The sequence below is a fragment of the Lepidochelys kempii genome, chromosome 8 (assembly GCF_965140285.1).
Source record: "Lepidochelys kempii isolate rLepKem1 chromosome 8, rLepKem1.hap1, whole genome shotgun sequence".
Lineage (NCBI taxonomy): Eukaryota > Metazoa > Chordata > Testudines > Cheloniidae > Lepidochelys > Lepidochelys kempii.
This window is the reverse complement of record NC_136387.1, coordinates 74,420,789-74,440,250: the sequence shown is the minus strand read 5'-3', so window position 1 is coordinate 74,440,250 and position 19,462 is coordinate 74,420,789. Positions and strand designations below refer to the sequence as shown.

The 19,462-nt window shown below is 42.5% G+C and overlaps 1 protein-coding gene and 1 pseudogene across 3 annotated transcripts in view; one reads left to right on the top strand and one right to left on the bottom strand.

The window, feature by feature from the left end:
* The window catches only part of MTF2 (metal response element binding transcription factor 2), a 52,176-nt gene that overhangs the window by 10,067 nt on the left and 22,647 nt on the right, over window positions 1–19,462 (top strand). For all 3 annotated transcript variants that reach the window (XM_073357084.2, XM_073357081.2, XM_073357083.2), the window contains exons 2-6: window positions 13,009–13,207; window positions 13,341–13,422; window positions 16,411–16,506; window positions 16,900–17,000; window positions 17,382–17,530. In XM_073357084.2, the coding sequence (XP_073213185.1) occupies window positions 13,009–13,207; window positions 13,341–13,422; window positions 16,411–16,506; window positions 16,900–17,000; window positions 17,382–17,530 (627 nt within the window). The remainder of the gene's footprint in view (window positions 1–13,008; window positions 13,208–13,340; window positions 13,423–16,410; window positions 16,507–16,899; window positions 17,001–17,381; window positions 17,531–19,462) is intronic.
* LOC140916074 (large ribosomal subunit protein uL3 pseudogene) lies at window positions 3,113–4,169 on the bottom strand (annotated as a pseudogene).

Genomic DNA, 19,462 nt, shown 5'->3' with positions numbered 1-19,462 from the left:
TGGCAGCATGGCGAGCTGAGGCTGTGGGGGAGGGCCCGGGAGCCCAAGGTCTGGGTAGGACAGTCCCATGGGCTGGATGTGGCCTGCGGGCCATAGTTTGCCCACCTCTGCCCAAGACTGGAATAAGTAATAAAGAACAAGTGTAATACATAAGGTAAGAATTGGCATCAATGGGCCATAAAGAAGTGATGATTCACTTATCCATTCCAAGTTCCTCATGCTTATTTGACAATGTTCACGGAGTATTTTGATTTGGTCAACATGCTGACTATGTTAGAATAAAGCCTGCAACAGTCTAGCTTGTGTTTTCAGCTCTGCAGAAGTTGCTTCAAGTCCTGCTGCCTCCTCCCTCTGCTGTCCATATAAGTCAATCTTTGGGCATCAGGCAAATATTAAAACTGCTACATTAGTGTGATGGTTCTCGGAGGACCCAGGCCTGGGAGTCACCTTGTTAACCCCTGCCTCTAGTGATGGAGTCTTTCTTGTGGTAGCTGGGTGTCAGCTCCCTGACACTGCCAGCCCTTCAGCCACTCAAAAGTACTCTCCTCTGCGTTTATGGCTTTTGCCTGTCTAGGCAGGTTAACAAATCCTAATGAATCATTCCCCTGTGATATTCAGCCCCTGACACCAGCTACTCACATACATTCCAGATCCTCTGCATCCAAAGGTGCAGTGTACCCCCAATTTACCAGTTTTTCCTTAAACCACTGCTCCTATAAACCACACAGCACTTGTGAGCACTTTGTTAAATCTACTTTTAGCTTAAGAATAAATATTTAACTAGAAATAGTGTAGTGGAAACAAGTAGTTACAATACAAAACAAAATCATAAGTTTATATCAAGGTTCCCATTTTATGAATAGTTATCTTTCCAATCTAATAAAGTGAATTTTCTCCCCTCTGCCCCCACCCAGAGTTCAGTGTATTGCAGAGCTGGCTGGTTTCTCAATAGCCAAGGTCCAAGATGTTCCTGAAAGCACCGTCACTCCACAAGGAGCTTCCTCAGTGAAAGGATCCAGTGTGTCTTTCCCTACACTGGTACACTGAAAAGTCTTTTGTTTCTATTCACAGCCAGGGCAAAGCTCTGTCTGTTGTAAGGTTCCTTGAAGTTTTGATGATTGGGTAATGCCTCTGGTTTTCCATTGATAGTTTTGGGAGGGAGCAAGGCTGGTCAGTTCATTTTACCTTGCGTTACCTTGCCTTCTGATTAGGAGGAGTGAGAATTCCCTTTAGCTTGGATGGGCATTCCAGATGTTACCTCTTGGTGATCATGCTTTTTGGACTGGGAGTAGTAATTACTTTGAGTATAAATACACTCTTCCTTAAATATTACTTGAATGTACATCTGCCCGTGACTGAGTTTTGACAAGTTATGAGCTTTCTGTAGAAACCTCACCTGATGTACCTTATGGATAAATATTCTGCAAGATGTGTTGAGTGTAATGAGTTGAACCATTCCCCTGTGATATTCAGCCCTTGACACTGGCTACTCACATACATTCCAGATCCTCTGCATCCAAAGGTGCAGTGTATCCCCAATTTACCAGTTTTTTTTCCTTAAACCACTGCTCTTATTAACCACATAGCACTTGTGAGCACTTCGGCTAAAAGTAGATGTATTTAACAGATCTGAGGAGAGAGTTCTTTACAAAGATCAGGGGATCCTTTTCCAACATGTCTCCTATGTCACAATTAGTTACTGAACAGTCATTGTGGGCTAGACTTTCTCTCCTTTTTTGGGTCCCAAAACCAATTTACCACGACTTTGCACCTGCTTGGTGTGCAGTTGAATTGGCATTATTCCCAGACTTGTGTAAGCAGGACATGGTGTCATTAGACATGATAAAGGTGAATATATAGCATCACCTGCAATTATGTTGAGAAGGGGGGCAGCATGAATTCAATATTTAGTGGGAATAGCATCCCCTGCTGCCCATTTTTGAAGGGCAGAGGATTTTTCTAGAAAAATTGTGGTATCAGGCCCAGCCACCCTTAGAGGTGTGGGTTTTGTTTTGTTCTAGGAGATTAGGTGGGGAGAATGGGTAAAAGAGTTCCATAAGTAGTACTTGCAGAATTGAAAAATCCTAATAACTTTAATTCCTTTCGCTTGCTAATCATCTTGATCATATGTACATGCAACAAAGTATATATTGCTATTCAAACCTGCACAGTTACCCACAATGGACTTCAGACTGATACATAGCGTAATATCTTGAGTAGCCTGACGTCACTGGATGATTGCCATTCTCTTTGCCACGAAGAGCAGTGATCTATCTTTGTGGTGTAATGCTGCAATATCAGGCCTAGTTCATCAGTCTGAAGTTTTGCAACTGCCTCTATTTGTCTCAAGAATAACTCTGTAGCTGAAGCTCCAACCACTGAACATCTTCAGTACAGTCAGATTCTGCAGGATTCGGTGGTACATGCCCAGTGAACTTCTGATTTCGGTATATAATTCTTCGGAGAGATCTGAGAGCTTGACTTCTCCCATAATTGCTTATGCTACCAGATGGCTTTCAAAATCTCCCAGAAGCTATTTCTTTACCCGTTTGTGGGATTGGTACTTGGAGGGCACTGGGCAGTGTAACTGCAACATATCTAGTACTGTGAAGTGTATCTGAAGCAAAAGTGAAATAGTATGGCTAGTATGGACACATGGCAGTATCAATACTGCTATCCCACCACTTTTCTATTGTAGAAAAGTCACAATAATTTTCAATGGCGGTCAGGACCTGGATTTCTCACTAAGTTTTTTTTGCTTGTTTCCTTTTTATTTGGGAATGGAGAAAGCATTCAGTATGCCTTCACACATCATAAATAAGTAAATAAGGGCATGAGCATGATGCTGTTCCCCTTTGTTTTCCAGATATTTTTAAAACTGGGAAGGAGAATCTCTCACTATGGAGAGAGCCTTAAGAAAAGTCTTGGAAGCAAGATTCCTGGGAAATGTGGATGAATGTTACACACAAAGTGAAAAGAAATGCAGAAAAATGGCTAGGAAAAGAATGGTGTGAAAAGTTCTGTTTGTTGTAGTTAGCTTTTTTTGAAAATATGTATAATTTTATTTGAGACTGATCACAGGTTATAGCTGCACAGGAAAGTGTTTCAGATGTTAAGCTGTCTCTTCTTTAGCAACGCAATCTTTCTTGAATGGTACAATGTAAGCTGCTTTCACCACCACAGCCTGGAAGTGGCCGTGACTGAATTTGGAAGTTGTTGATAAACTTAGTTGATTTTCTCTGAGGCCTGACTCTTTATCTGTACAAGTAGGGATTTTCATGGGGTTAGGCCACTCTTCTTGCTCCCGACAGCACAGTCTTTCAACATGATACTCACTAGTCACTTTGCTATAGTGGACAGAACTGCCCAGATAGTTAATGGTTTTATTAGACAGATCATAGTCAGCTGATGCATTGTTTTTTTGATCTGCTTTCCATTCTTAATTGGTAACCTTGACTAATCCTGTAGGTCTTCTAATTGATTTCTGTATAGTGGTGGTACCCCTTCAGACTAGCTTGGACTGCAGAGAAAGCCATGCAAGCAGATTGCCAAGTACCAGTGCAGGCTACTTTGCTGACTCTTCAGAGTCTTTGGGGCAGCTTTTTGGTGTGCCGGTAGCTGGTGACTCCTTTTGTATCCTTTGGTGACTTTCATGTTGACCAAAGGTGATTGACACAAGCACCTGCTGTTCCAACTTCTCTCAGGCCCAGTCCAGCTTCACAACAATGATGCCACCATATACTTGGATCTCCATCAAGTGAGATTTCTTCTGCCACAGTGGAAGCAAATGCATCTGAGAGAGACCTGTAACCCAGATAACCTGGCATTGACTGTCTCATCCTGCCATTTCTTGCAGTACTTGGTGAAGTCATCTTCTTGGGCTTGTGCCAGTCTGTGTAGAAAACATTGCTTGCAGTCATCACTGATCTGCTCTGCAAAAATGGTCTTGAAGGTGCAGAGGCCACAGGAAGTCTGTGTATATCACACAATGAAAATGAGAGGAATCTATATCATAGTGACTGCCGCTACTACTTCCTCGTTCACCTTGGATCTGGGCCTGTTGACTTCACAGACAGCATGGGGAATGGCAGCCTGGTCCCCAAAAAACTAGTGAGGTGGATGGGTTTGCTGAGGTCATGCTTAGGAAAGCTCTTCACTTTGCCCTGATGTCAACTGCTGGGCGTGTGGTGAGAACTTCTGGTGGAACATCTTGTCTCTGAGCTGACTTGGAAGTTTGTAATTAGGTTTTGTTGAATTTTTTTCTTCATGCTGTTTGTCAGGCGTTGCTCAGTCACCAGAAAATGAGAACTTTTGCTTTCACGCTTGTTTGTTGCGATTCTGATGCTCACTAAAATGTAATTTTTTTTTGTTGGAATCTTAATGTAAAATTATTTTCATTAAACATATTTTGGGTGTAAGAAAGTTGGTACTTGAGTTAGTTTATTTTTGAGAGTGTTTAGAGTAATTTCTCCAACTTCATCTCCCTATCAATTCTTGTTAAACACTGTGGGTCACTTACATTCTACTACTTTTTTTAGCCAGTTTTTCCAATTTAAAATGGCAATAAATATTGTAAACTAAGTGCTGTGAACTAAAATTTTTCTTTTGAAACACCTCATCCCAACTGATTCCTTGTTCTGTGTTTGCATCTTAGTAATAATCAGTCACGTATTCAATTTCCAAAGAAAACTTCTACATAGAAGGAAAACTTTCTCTTCTTTATCTACAACCTCATAATCTCAATTCCTGTAGTTCCGTTCTGAAGGTTATTGTTTAACGGACAGCTGGTCCTACTTCATAATTTGCTGTCGTTTTTCTTACATTGTGCTTCCAAGAGAAAAGTAGTTTGTAAGTCATCTTTATAAAAAGGAAATATGTACTGATATGAGTATGGAGCTTGTTTCCTTTTGTCTGCCTTAGTTTCTCTCCCAACTTAAAACAACAAAAAGAAAATAAAATAAATGAGACTTGCAAAGGAAAACGTTAGGATTCTATGTAATCTTTGCTGCTCTATTATTTGTGCTGTGATAGCACCAAGGAACCCTGGTCATGGACCAGGACGCTCTTGTGCTAGGCATTGTACGAGCACAATAAAAGATGGTTCCTGCTCCATAGAACTTAGGGTCTGAAGTTTATGATGTGTGAAGGGCTGAAAGGCTTATTGTGTCTCATTTCACTTACTCTTCTATTCTCACCCCAATTTTTCTTTTTTTACATGCTGGATGACTCTGTGGTGACTGGAGAGTGAGTGAAATGACATCCCAAGAATTAAGAGTAAAAAGTCAAGTAATGGCTTGTCTAAACTACAAAGTTAAGTTGACATAAGGCAGCTTACATTGACCTAACCTATGCAGGTGTACACAAAGCAATGCTCCTCCCACCGATTTAACTCTCCTACTACACTGACCTAAAACCACCTTGATGAGAGGCATAGCACTTAAGACAATGTAGTTAGAGAAACGAAGTGTTGGGTACAGACATTACATTGCTTATGTCACCCTAAGTGGCCTTCAGGAAGTGTCCCACAATGTCCATTTTGTGACCGCTCTGGTCACTGGTTTGAACTCTGCTGCCCTGCAGCCAGGTACACAGGCATGCGCCTCTTCCTTTTTAAATCCCCTGGGAAATTTTGAAATTGCTCTTCCTATTTGCTTAGCTTGGAGAGCTCACATAGCATCTGACTAGCTGACTGCGACGGCTCCCTACAGCAAATGCGCTCCTCCCTGGAGTACACCAGATGTGGTGCATCTGCTGGGCCTGCGGGAAGAGCAGGCTGTGCAGTCACAGCTCTGCTCCAGCCACAGGAACTTTGATATCAGTGGGCATATTGCTTGGGGCCTGGAGGAGAATGTAGGAATGGCCATATTGGGTCAAAGCAAAGATCCATCTAGCCCAGTATCCAGTCTTCTGACAATGGCCAGTGCCAGGTGCCCCAGAGGGAATGAACAGAACAGGTAATCATTAAGTGATCCACCCCCCTGTTGCTCATTCCCAGCTTCTGGCAAACAAGAGGCTAGGGACAGCATCCCTGTCCATCCTGGCTAATAGTCATTGATGGACCTATCCTCCAAGAATTTATCTAGTTCTTTTTTGAACCCTGTTATAGTCTTGGCCTTCACAACATCTGCTGGCAACGAGTTCCACGGTTGACACTGTTGTGTGAAGAAATGCTTCCTTTTGTTTTAAACCTGCTGCCTATTAATTTCATTTGGTGACCCCTAGTTCTTGTGTTATGAGAAGGAGTAAATAACACTTCCTTATTTACTTTCTCTATACCAGTCATGATTTTATAGATCTCAGTCACATGCCCCCCTTAGTTGTCTCTTTTCCAAGCTGAAAAGTCCCAGTCTTATTAATCTCTCCTCATATGGAAGCTTTTCTATACACGTAATCATTTTTGTTGCCCTTTTCTGAACCTTTTCCAAGTCCAATATATCTTTTTTGAGATGAGGCAACCACATCTGCACGCAGTATTCAAGATTTGGGCATACCATGGATTTACATAGAGGCAATATGATATTTTCTGTCTCATCTATCCATTTCTTAATGATTCCCAACATTCTGTTCACTTTTTTGACTGCTGCTGCACATTGAGTGGATGTTTTCAGAGAACTATCCACAATGACTCCAAGATCTTTCTTGAGTGGTAACAGCTAATTTATACCCCATCATTGTATATGTATAGTTAGGATTATGTTTTCCAATGTGCATTACTTTGCATTTATCAACATTAAATTTCATCTGCCATTTTGTTGCCCAGTCACCCAGTTTTGAGAGATCCTTTTGTAGCTCTTCGCAGTTTGTCTGGGACTTAACTATCTTGAGTAGTTTTGTATCATCTGCACATTTTGCCACCTCACTGTTTACCCCTTTTTCCAGATCATTTGTGAATATGTTGAATAGGACTGGTCCCAGTACAGATCTGTGGGGGACACCACTATTTACCTCTCTCCATTTTTAAAACTGATCATTTATTCCTACCCTTTTGTTTCTTATCTTTTAACTGGTTACCGGTGCATAAGAGGACCTTTCCTCTTATCCCTTGACAGCTTACTTTGCTTAAGAGCCTTTGGTGAGGGACCTTGTCAAAGGCTTTCTCAAAATCTAAGTACACTAGGTCCACTGGATCCTCCTTGTCAACATGCTTGTTGACCCCGTCAAAAAATTCTAGTAGATTGGTGAGGCATGATTTTCCTTTACAAAAACCATGTTGACTCTTCCCCAACAAATTATGTTCATCTATGTGTCTCACAATTTTGTTCTTGACCATAGTTTCAACCAGTTTGCCCAGTACCGAAGTCAGGCTTCCTAGCCTGCAATTGCCGGGATCACCTCTGGAGCCCTTTTTAAAAATTGATGTCACATTAGTTATCCTCCAGACATTTGGTACAGGAGCTGATTTAAATCATAGGTTACAGACTTCAGTTAGTAGTTCTGCAATTTCACATTTGAGTTCCTTCAGAGCTCTTGGGTGAATACCATCTGGTCCTGGTGACTTGTTACTGTTTATCAATTTGTTCCAAAACCACCTCTCATGACACCTCGGTCTGGGACAGTTCCTCAGATTTGTCACCTAAAAAGAATACATACGATAGGGACACACAGCAGTGCTGTTCAAAAATCAAGGAGTTGAGGCAGGCATACAAGAAGGCAAGAGAAACCAATAGTTGCTCTGGTGTGGCAGCGCAGACATACTGCTTCTAGAAGGAGCTGCTTGCCATCCTCGGCGGCAACCCCACCTCAACTGCCAGGAGTCCTGTGGATACTTTAGGGGGGCTGGAGTCCATGGCCAGCGGAGTGAACCCTGAGGATGACATAGTGGACGAGGAAGTGGAGTTGGAGGAGGATGGGGGACAGGTGACAGGGACATCCAAAGGCATGGCAAGCCAGGACCTCTCTTTAATTCCGGAGCAGTCTAGCCAATGCCAGCACTCCGGCTCTGGTGTGCCTAATGCAGGAGAGGGAAGCTCTGGTCAGTATTCATTGTGCTTTAAATCTGCAAGGACATGTGCTGATGTTCTGGTTTGTTAACCAGGGTAGATGAGGGATCGAAATAACCAACGCAGGTACAGTTTGTATCTAGTTCTCATTCCCCTGTGCAGCTAGGCAGAGAGGCCCTGTGGAAAAATTAGTTTATGCACACCAGGATGTCCTGGGAATCATCCATAGAGATCTCTAGGAAACGTTAATGGAGGTAATCTGCAATCCTCTGCCAAAAGTTTCTTGGGAGGGCTGCCTTGTTTCTTCCCCCACAGTAGGAAACTTTGCTGTGCCAATCGACAGTTACTTCTGCAGGCATCATAGCAGCACATAAGAGAACAGCATTCAGTCCCAGTCTGCAGCTACATGCATGCAGGAGCTGTACCCTTGCATCCTCGGTTACCCTCAGGAGCAGGGCCAGCTCTACAGTTTTTGCCGCCCCAAGCAGTGAAAAAAACTGCCGCCGCGGCTGGCAAAAGGAAGAAGCTGCCACCGATTTGCCACTGCGGCGGGTGGAACAGAGAAGGTGCTGCAGAATTGCTGCTGCGGCTGGAGGAACTGCTGCCCCTTTCTAACTGCTGCCCCAAGCACCTGCTTGGAATGCTGGTGCCTGGAGCCGGCCCTGCTCAGGAGCAAGATACCCACTGTTATCACCCCCATGTTGAACTCAGCATGGCTGGGGCTACTGCCGTGCTCTATGCCCATCATAGGAAAGTGAGACAGTTGTGTTTCTAACTTGTTTGGATCAAGGGTGTGAGTGCACTCACAAGAGAGCTTCTGTCTATGGTTCTTTAGCATCAGCAGAGGTGCCCTTGTAGGTCTTTTCTTGCACACTGGCTGAGCCTCTCCATCTGATAAGGAGACAAAACAAGAGGAATAAGGAAGATGAGTTCCAGGATCCTCTGGTGGTTTGGATTGGGAGCCTCTCTCAATGTGGTCTACTATCAGTGACAAACTGCGGATGGATAGTCAGGATAAGAAACGGGCAGGAGCAGATGATAAAGCTGTTCAGGGAGTAAACAGATGTGTTGCGGTCCCTGATTGAACTTCAGGCGGAATACATTATGCTCACTTCCCCCTGCAGCCCAGGGTGAACTGCCTTCTAGGCCCTCCCCACACATTCTTCACATCTTCTAGGGCTGTCAAACTCAAGGGAGATTTTTCACAATGATGGCTGGACATGCATCCAGCTGTGAGAGCCTCATTGGCAATTGTGCTTTTGATTTTCATGTTCCTACCAAACATAGAAATGTTTGCATGGGTGTGAATTAAAAATGTACTTACAGAAAGTGAATGAATCTTTGTCCACTCTCTATAGTGGTGGTTGCTAAAATTCAGACAGTGCCAATACGTGTGTTTGCATTGTTTAAATTACTGCGCACATAGCAATCATTACAAGGTTCATACTGTGGTGCAAGAAAACAATGCCTGGCTCAATGCATTACAGTGGCTTATTGTCAAAATGCTCTTTTAAAGCCTCTCTGATTCGAATAGCTCCCCTTTGAGCCCCTCTGACAGCCCTGGTATCTGGCCGCTCAAAACAGCGGCCAGCTGGTCCACCTCAGTGCTCCACGTTGTGGAAACTTCTCCCCCGTTAGCTTCACTAAATGTTATGCAGAACGCAGCAGGCTATGATGACCATGGAAATACTTTGCTTACTGAGGTCTAACCTGCCAAAGAGGCATTGCCAGTGCCCCTTTAAGCCCTACACCTGCTGTGCCTTTTTGAAGTGCTCCTTACTGCAGACAAGGTTGCTGATGAAAGACTTTATAAGCCCTGGGAAGAAGGAATGGGCTGGGTCTCCCAGGGTCACAACTGGCATTTCCACATTTCCCCTGGTCTGGAAAGAAAGTCCCTGCTTGGAGCTTTCTGTACAGGCCAGTGTTTCTGAAGATGCATGTCATGCACCTTGACCAGCCAGTGTTGATGTCAGTGAAATGATCTTGGTGATCCACCATCGCTTGCAATGCCATAGAAAAATAGTATTTTTTGTTGATGTACTGTGTCACAAGGTGGACTGGGGCCAAAATGGGGATGTGTGCCATTTATTGCCCCACCACAGTTAAGGAATCCCATTGCCACAAAATCATCCACTATTTCACATACATTGCCTAGAGTCACAGTCCTTTGTAGCAGGAGACAGTTAATGGCCCTGCACATTTGCATCACTCCAACCCCCACAGTGGACTTTTCTACTCCAAACTGATTCGTGACTGTTGGGTAGCAGTCTGGCATTGCCCAGCTTCCACACAGCGATCACCACTGGCTTCTCCATTGTTAGGGCAGCACTCCTTTTCATGTCATTGCGCTGGAGGGCAGGGGCGAGCTCCACATACAGTTCTAGGAAGATGGCTTTGCACATCCAAAAGTTCTGCAACCAGTGCTCATCATTCCATACCCAAATAACTATGCGATCCCACCACTCAGTACTTGTTTCTCACACCCAGAACCGATGGTCTACCATTGCTGTTGGCATTCACAGAGCAGCTGCAAATCTTGAATTGTTTCTGTCCATGGCACACAGCAGGGCAGACACCATGGTGTCCTCATCAGTTTTCAGCTCATGAAATACTGCATTGTGTTCATAACGCTCATTGCAGTACTTGAGAGCTGTGCAGGATCCATGCTTCCTGACAGAACTGGGTGGGTGCGCAGTTTACAGGGTCTGTTGAAAAGCAGTGCAAAATGTACTAGGAAGCCCATAGAATGATGGGGTGGAGAAAACTGCATCATGGAATGTTGAGCCCACCCCCATGAGGCACTGCGAACCCTTACCAGTGCACTAAGCAGCAGATGGTGACGAGTTGCAGAATGGGGTAGCTACCCGTGGTGCACTGCTCTTTCTGTCGGTCCAAGAGTATCTACTGTGGATGCACTCCGCTGACGCAAGTTATTGTGTTTTGTGGATGTGCAACTGTGGTTTAATTACAGCAGTGGATAAATGTCAACATAACTTAACTCAACTTAACTTTGTAGTGTAGACATGGCCTAATTGAGAGGGAATGGAATTCTTTAGTTAGATTGTTAAAACTGTTTTTTATTTTGTTACCACCCATTTAACTTCAGTGACTAACGGTTTGGATACAGGAACCCTTTGTGAAAGAATCCACACTTCCCACTTGAAGGGGTTAAAGCTCACAATAAACATCCCTGAGATCATTCAATAAAACTGGAGAAGACCAGACTTGATATTCTTGTTACGTTTAAGGTTAAAAACTTAAGCTGAAAAAAAAATTTTGCTTTGGAGGGGAGACAGGTGTAAACTTTACATGACAATCAAGAAAATGGGTGCAAGTACAACTTTAAAAAAACAAAAACAAATCTTTTTTCAGATGACCTTTAAAAATAGATAAAATAACTAAGGCCAGGTCTACACTACACACTTACTTCGGTATAATTACATCACAAGAGTTTTGAAAAAATCCACGCTTCTCATCGACATAGGGCTTGTCTTCACTATCAGGGAGATCTACGCTGCTGCAGTTGATGCAGCAGGTGTCAGTTTAGTGGGTCTGGTGAAGACCTGCTAAACCGACTGCAGAGCGCTCTCCGGTTGACTCTGATACTCCAGCTCCCCGGGAAGAATAAGATAAGTCGAAGAGAGAGCATTGGCTCCAGTCACATTATTCATGTAGCTGGAATAGCGTAATTTGGGTTGGTTTATCCCAGTAGTGTACCAACTTTAATCCCCTTTATAGATAGTGCTTTGTCATCAGAAGAGCTTCTTCCATAGTCATTGCTATCACTTCTCACAGAGGTGGAGTTATTAAACTGAGAAGAGCTGCAGCTATGCCAATGCAATAGTGTAGACTTGTAGTGTAGACTTGCCTTAAGCTATTTTAAAGTTTTGTTTGACTACTGTCTTTTTATACAGATTAAGAAATAATTTGCTGTTTCGGAGGCTAGGACAACTGAAACCCTGATCTAAATGAATGGAACTTTATTTGTGGCTGCTGTACCAAGTGCTGCACTTTATTTAAATTCTGGGTATATAAATTATCCAAACTTATGTGGAAAATGAAAACTTGCTTCCCACCTCAGTTTCCTCATAAATGCCACCAAATGATCGTTGTATTACGTAGTACAGAGGTCCCCAAATTGTGGGGCTCACTGAGGAACGTTTAGGGGTATGTGGCTAGGGCCTAGGCAAGTTCCTGTGGGGGGGGAGAGGGAGTACCACCCAGCTCCTCTCCTGGCCCCTCCCCTGCAGCCTCATCTCCATTCCCACCCCTGGCTGTGGCCTCAGTCTTGGCCCCCTTACACCTGTCCTTGTCCTTCCACCCCCCCATACCCACTGGGGCTGCGTCCCTGGCTCCGAGGGTGGAGATGTGGAAGGAGTAAGGGGGGAACACGTGTTTAAAAAGTTTGGGGACCACTGCCATAGTGTACTTTGGAGACAGTCTGCCACATGCGTTCTCTAGTGTCTAGTTTGTAACTCAACTGTCTGAGTGGAGTTAGAAAAGAAATGTAGCAAAGCAATGGTCTGGGCATGCAGAATGCTGCTTCTGCCTTTCTGTGTACTCAAAAAATGAGATGGGGGGGTGTTTTCATTTTCAGGCTGAAGTTAGATACACTGGGTCAGCCAGAGCATCCAGGGGATCTAAATATAGGTAGATGAGCAGCTTGTCCTGGAAGAAGGGACAGTTTGTTCTAAGAACTGAGTTGTAACTTTTGAGCTACTAAAATGACAGTTTTCTTATCTAGATCCACATTGCCTTTAGACAAGTAATTTCTATCACGATAGAATAATAGTAACTGATTATATAGGTCACCTTACAAATTTGTTTTTACCTGTCTCGTTGAACCAGTCTCTCCTCCTTCCTCCCTTTTCCCCCTTAAGTATTGGATTCCCTCAATTGTTTTGGTACTTTTTGAATTTTAATGGCAATGTGTTTTAGTTATTGAATTATTGCACAGTTCTGAAGATTAGCAGAGAGGCTTTTCTTTGTAAGTGCTATTAAGGCAGACTGAAGTACAAGTGACAGGTTTAATAAATTATCCTAATTTAGTTTTTTCTTTTTGTTTTAGAAACTCTACAGGGGTGGGTAATTCACTGGTCCAAAAGCGGTCTACTTTACCTCGAAACCAAAAGACACCAACATCCTTGGCCAAGCTGTCCTTACGGGATGGACAGAAAGCCAAAAAGCCAGTGTGTAAATTTGAAGAAGGTCAGGATGTCCTAGCGAGGTGGTCAGATGGCTTGTTTTATCTTGGAACTATCAAAAAGGTAACTAATTTTTAAACATGTAGGAAGTCCTGTAGCATCATACGTTAAGCTTGACTACAATGTTAAATAAAACTCTTCCTTATTTAACATTTCTACATATTCACAAAATCGTAATTGTATCTTTGTTTTTCAGATAAACAAATTGAAACAGAGCTGCTTCGTTATATTTGAAGACAGTTCCAAATCCTGGGTTCTCTGGAAGGATATACAAACAGGCAAGAACTTCAATTAAATTATCATCAATATTTTATTTATTTAGAATAATTTAAATGCTAAAGTACGGTGTCTGTGGTATTCTCTTGAAATGAGTGAAAAACACATCCTAAATACAGTACAGTTTAAAGACCCAGCATCAATAAACCATGGCATGTGTGGGGGAGGGAGGCAGGCAGTCTTGCAGATTGGTAAATCCTAAATCATATAGGTCAAGAACAACACACTAAACTTCACCAGAAACCCTCAGGCAGCTGGTGCAGATAGTGAAGTGCTGATTTAATATGCTTGCAGTGAGAGAGTTCACTTATCAAGTGCACCACTGGATTTTGCAACCATCTTCAGCTTTCAGATGGCTTTAAGGTATTATTTAGAGTGCATTGCTGTTGTGTAACCTTGAGGTGACAAAGGTATGGATGACAGTTGCAAGATCTGCATCAGTGAGGAACAGTCACATCTTCCTTGCCATGTGTAAATAATGGTAAATGGACCTGGTCATTGCTGCTACCTATTTGTTAGGCCAAACATTTTTCCTGCCATTTTAGTGTGAAATGTCCTCATATTTCTATCAATTTTTAAGAAAAAAAACAAAATCTCCATTTTAAAAAGTCACATTCTTGTTTGTGTGTAGTGCCTATGGTGCTTCATCTGCAGCAGCAACTAAACTTGTGCTAATATGGTCTAGTCAAATGGACATGGGGCTAAACTAATGCTGCACACTTATGTACATGGTTTTATATAAATAGTGATTTCCCCTCTCACAGGATTTTTGAGGATTATTTAACAGTGTATTTACTGGTAAGAAAATGCAAAGCACTATGGGCAAATCTTTCAAAAGGTATGAACATAAATTGCACATACAAGATCTGTATGTAAAGACACAATAAATTACTGAACATAATGTGTTTCTGCATACAAAACAAAGCTCCCAGTTGCCTATCTAGAACTTGAAGATGCATCTTTTTGGTTCTGCACCTATATTAAATAGCAAAAAAAATTGTTAATACAGAGTTAAGGTTGCTGGTTATAGCTCATGCCCCTCCAGAATATCAGGTTTAGCAAAACTCAAACTTCTAAGAACCCAGAAATAGTTAAGGTAAGCACTCATGCATCCTTAATTGTACCCTCCCTGGACCTGGCAATAACCACTAAGAATTAGCTGCATGCACTCCGGGTGCATTCACTTTGTTGGGTGCAGCTGTATTGAACAGTGAAGAAAAAAGTTGGAGCAGTTTAGAAGAACTGTGATTGTGATACAAGGAGATTTGGGTCTGAGTCACCTCCCCAATCCTGCACGGTGCGCCCCCCCCCCCGCCCCTATGTGTATTATCAAAGAAAAGAGGTGCATATGTACCTTGAGGTTCCAGTTTGCATTGCTTCAATACAGAATTATGGAGGTGCTCAATAGCAGGGCTCTGGGGTCTTGTTGCCATAGGTATTAGGAGTACTGAGGTAGAATATGAGAGCAGTCTGTGGATCTAATGATGGGTAGGGGAAAGTATAGGTTTAGATGGTATCTTGACTGCAAGTGTGAAGGAGTTGTAAAATTTAAGTCACTTCCTACCCATTGTGACAGGGTCAGGCCAGATGGCTATAGGAGAGTAATAGAAGGCAGATATATTAGCCCCAGGCTAAGTAGGTCCCTTTTCCCTGGGTAAGGTAACAGGGAAGGTTCTAGAACAATCAGGAACCTTCTAATCAGCCTGTCTTAATTGTCTGTAGAACACCTGCAGCCAATCAAGAAGCTGCTAGAATCAATTAAGGCAGGCTAATCAGGGCACCTGGGTTTTAAAAAGGAGCTCGCTTCAGTTTGTGGTATGCGTGTGAGGAGTTGGGAGCAAGAGGCACTAGGAGCTGAGAGTGAGAATGCGGACTGTTGGAGGACTGAGGTGTACAAGCATTATCAGACACCAGGAGGAAGGTCCTATGGTGAGGAAAAAGAAGGTGTTGGGAGGAGGCCATGGGGAAGTAGCCCAGGGAGGGTGGTTCAGTCCTCTTCAGAAAGATAGCACTTTGCTGTTTCCCAGCACACGTGGAAGGGGTAAATTCAGGTCCAGCTAGCCCCTACATTCCTCTGTTACCCTTCATATTCTCCAACCCCCCCTTCCCACTCCTGCCACTCATTCCTATTTATCCCCTTCCCTATTACTGCCTAGTCTTGCACCTCGATCATCCCTCCATTCCCAATGAATTCTCATATGTGAAATTTATTCTTTCCAAAAAATAATTTCAGCACCTTCTGAATCTTGTGCTGTACTTAGATTGCATTTCTCCAAAATAAATTTAAACCCCCTCTCTGCCCTGTGTTTCCTGATAGTTAGCCTCTCTGCACGTTCACATGCTCATTGCCATTATAATCTATTATCTGCTTGAATAAGCACATGAGGCTTTTGATGAGCCGAACTCTCTATGGGGTAACCTTCAAGCATTGGAGACCCTGATGCGATAAAAACCCTGATTTGATCTGTGTGTCTGAGCAAAAAAAGATTGCCAGAATCTCTCCACTTTTACCAAAGCTGGCTTTTTTCCTCAACCAGGGGCCGTATCTTGGAATCCCCTTCTTCAGATGGCCCCAAATTTGGATTACTAACAGAACCCTGCTCCCCCATGAAGCACACCAAATTTCAAGACAATCCAAGAAACTGTATAGATTCTAGAGCACTTAGAAGAGTCAAGCTTTAAACAGAAAGCTGGTCTTAACATTAATTATTTGCAATTATAGCTTAGGTAACTTTTTTTTATAAATATTGACCCTTGTGACAATGAAATAGCATGGTGAATAAACAAGGTGGGAGACACATGGCTTCTATTCCATTACAAACTGGAAAAGCATGCAGATTTCCAGTCAACAAAAAATTACTCAATATAACATGAATCTGCTCCCTGCAATGCACACACGTGTGACTCCTAACTAAAGGTTTTAGTCTAAACAGAGAAAGAAATGGGAAAATTCTAAATATATAATAAGTTTCACTTTTGTCTATTTTTAGGAGCCACTGAAAGTGGGGAAATGGTCTGTACAATATGTCAGGAAGAGTATTCCGAAGCACCTAATGAAATGGTTATATGTGATAAATGTGGCCAAGGTAACTTCTGTTTGTTGATGTTTGTTCCATTTAAGACATTTTGGTTTATTTTTAGCTGTGACCAATGGAAAGGCAAAAGAAGCCAGAACAGGGGTGGATGCTTGACTACTTTTGGCTTGAGTTTTGTAACCTTTCAAAGTTCTTGTTTGTTGTAAACTGACTTACAAGGTCTGTTGTTTGATTTGTGAATGTAGTTTTTACCACAAGAACTTTAAAATTTGGAACCCTATTGATCTTATTAGCTGATTATAATATTTTTACTTAAATGAAGGATATTTTACATTTACTTTCTGTTTTAAACTTTTTCTTTTTAAAACTTTTTAGTTCCTGTAAATATGGGTAAAGTCTTTAATGGGTTTCGTTACAAGAATAAAATCTGTATTTTGAATTCAGGTTACCATCAGCTGTGCCACACACCAAATATTGATTCCAGCGTGATTGATTCAGATGATAAATGGCTCTGTCGACAGTGTGTTTTTGCAACAACAACTAAGGTGTGTTATGGAAACAAATTTTTGACTATCAGGCTGACATAACTTGTTCACCTACTCCTCCATAGTATTTGTATGGTGGTTAATGAAAACTTTTTAAGTGTGAGGTTGAAAGTGACAAATAAAAACTAGTGCTTTTTGAGAGACTTCCCACAGTTCCTGGCTTTGATCTGGATGGGAAATTTTTGTGAGTCAATTGGAAGCTATGAAATTTGATATTTTTTCAAAGGCTATTTTTAATAAAATAGCTGGTATATCAAAATTGCAGATAAAATTCTTATAAAAGTATTTTTGTAACTATATATGCCTTTGTGTTGAAAGATTTTGAAATTGGCATAATTAACTTATTGTTTTTATGAAAACCATGGATCTGTTTTGTTCCAGAGGGGTGGTGCGCTGAAGAAAGGACCAAATGCCAAAGCGCTACAAGTCATGAAGCAAACATTACCGTACAATGTAGCAGACCTTGAATGGGATGCAGGCCATAAAACCAATGCCCAGCAATGTTACTGCTACTGTGGAGGCCCTGGAGAGTAAGTAAATATAAATGCCCATCAAAAGCTTTTTCTCCTTCATGCAGCTCTACAAACTTTGGCCCTTATTCTGTAAGCACTTAGGCTTGTGGTTAACTTCACTTAAATGTTTGCAGGATCAGGGCCTAACTATTTTTCTTTAGTACTCAGTGTGTACGATGGTGGGCTGAGGCACAGTTAATAAACATGTTTATTTCAAAGCTCAACTCTTTATTTCAATGTGTCTTGTGGTAAACATATTCCTTGGGGCAAGGACTATTTTTTTGTTCTTTATACAGCACCTGGCACAATGGGGTCCTGGTCCATGACTAGAGTTCCTAGATACAACAATACAAATTGATGCATTATGTTGTTGCATCATGTCTTCACATGTATCTAGCTATCTGTTCAGGTTTTATCATGCCACCAATGAGAGTTGTAGCTGTGAACGCCTTCTACAAAAATCACTGCTTTCATGGCATTATTTCTGGTCTATATTTGAGGTCAAAGATCTAGAGTATTTGGTGGCATTGCAGTTATAGGCAGTGGTAATAATGGAACTGTGATACTGAGAAAGAAAATGGTGGAGTTGAATTTTGATATTGGCACAGTTGACTTTAAGGCAAATGTACATATTTTTAAGTTATCTGGAGGAGTAGTGAATGACGGATGTGCCTAAAATGAGATTCTACTGAAGAAATGACTTGATTTGTAGCTTTCAAAAATTAGGTTTGAAGCTGCAAATGCTGACTTTTCTCAGAGGATGTCTAGAGGCTATTACACTGAGGTAACAGCCTCTTAATTTAGCCACTTGGTTCTTGTTTCAGCAAACCCTTACTCCTGGGAGTAGTTCTTTTGAAGTTAGAGTAGGGCCATGTCTACGCTACCCGCTAAATTGGCACTGATGCACTGGTGTCGATTTACCAGGTCTGGTGAGGACGCAAAGTCAATGGGAGAGCGTCTGCCGTTGACGTAGCACAGTGTGGACACCGCTATAAGTAGACCTAAGTTACATTGAAGAATGTAACTTGGATCGACTTACAGCATTAGGGTAGACCAGCCCTAAGACTTCTCATGAATAACAGGAGTACCCCTCTGAATAAGGGTTTGCAGAAGTGTGACTTTATGTGAGGGCCAAATTAAAGCAATCTGGGGTAATAGTACACATGGGGCCTTTTATGACTCTGCCTCCTTACCATGCCCAGCCCCTCACTTTGGAGTGGTTGTGGCAAAAGGACTCATTTTTGTTCCAGAGCGGCATTAGGAGGCCCCCTACTCCCTTGCACAGGAGGTGGTCCTCTCTCGCTACCCCGAGGGGAGAGGGTGAAGCTGGGTGCCTTCCTGTACCTGCCCCAGCAGCTGTGGTATCTCCTTGGATGAGTGGATTGGGGTTGTTACGAATGGGGCAATTCACACTTCTCAGGCCATGTCTACACTACAAACTGGTTAATGCAAGGTGCATCAGCATGAAGCTGGTACTGTTAGTATAGTGCTCCTACATACTTGGCTGCTTCCATTGCTGGTGCATGTACTCACCGGGAGTGCCTGTGGTGACATAAAGTGCAGTGTACCATGGATAGGTATCCCAGTGTGCCACATACCACCTTCCAGTGCAGTGCCTTGTAGGGAATTTTCGCAGTGCGTTGTGGGGCATGCAGGGGGTGACTGGGAGTAAGGTCAAGTTCCCATCATGCAACTTTTTCCATCCCCTTAATGCCGTCCTTATCCCATGATTTTTTGGTCCTTTTTAAAAATTCCACAAACTCTCTCAGCACTTGTTGCTATCTCCGATTTCTGACAAAAGCATGGAGCCTGGACAGCTCTGCGCTGTTGTCATGAACATTGCAAACAGAGAATGAATGATCCTTTGGTATTTGCAGAGCCGCAGGAGATACTGCAATAGTGGGGAATCATGATGATTTGTTTCAAGACGTATTGCTAAGGGACATAACG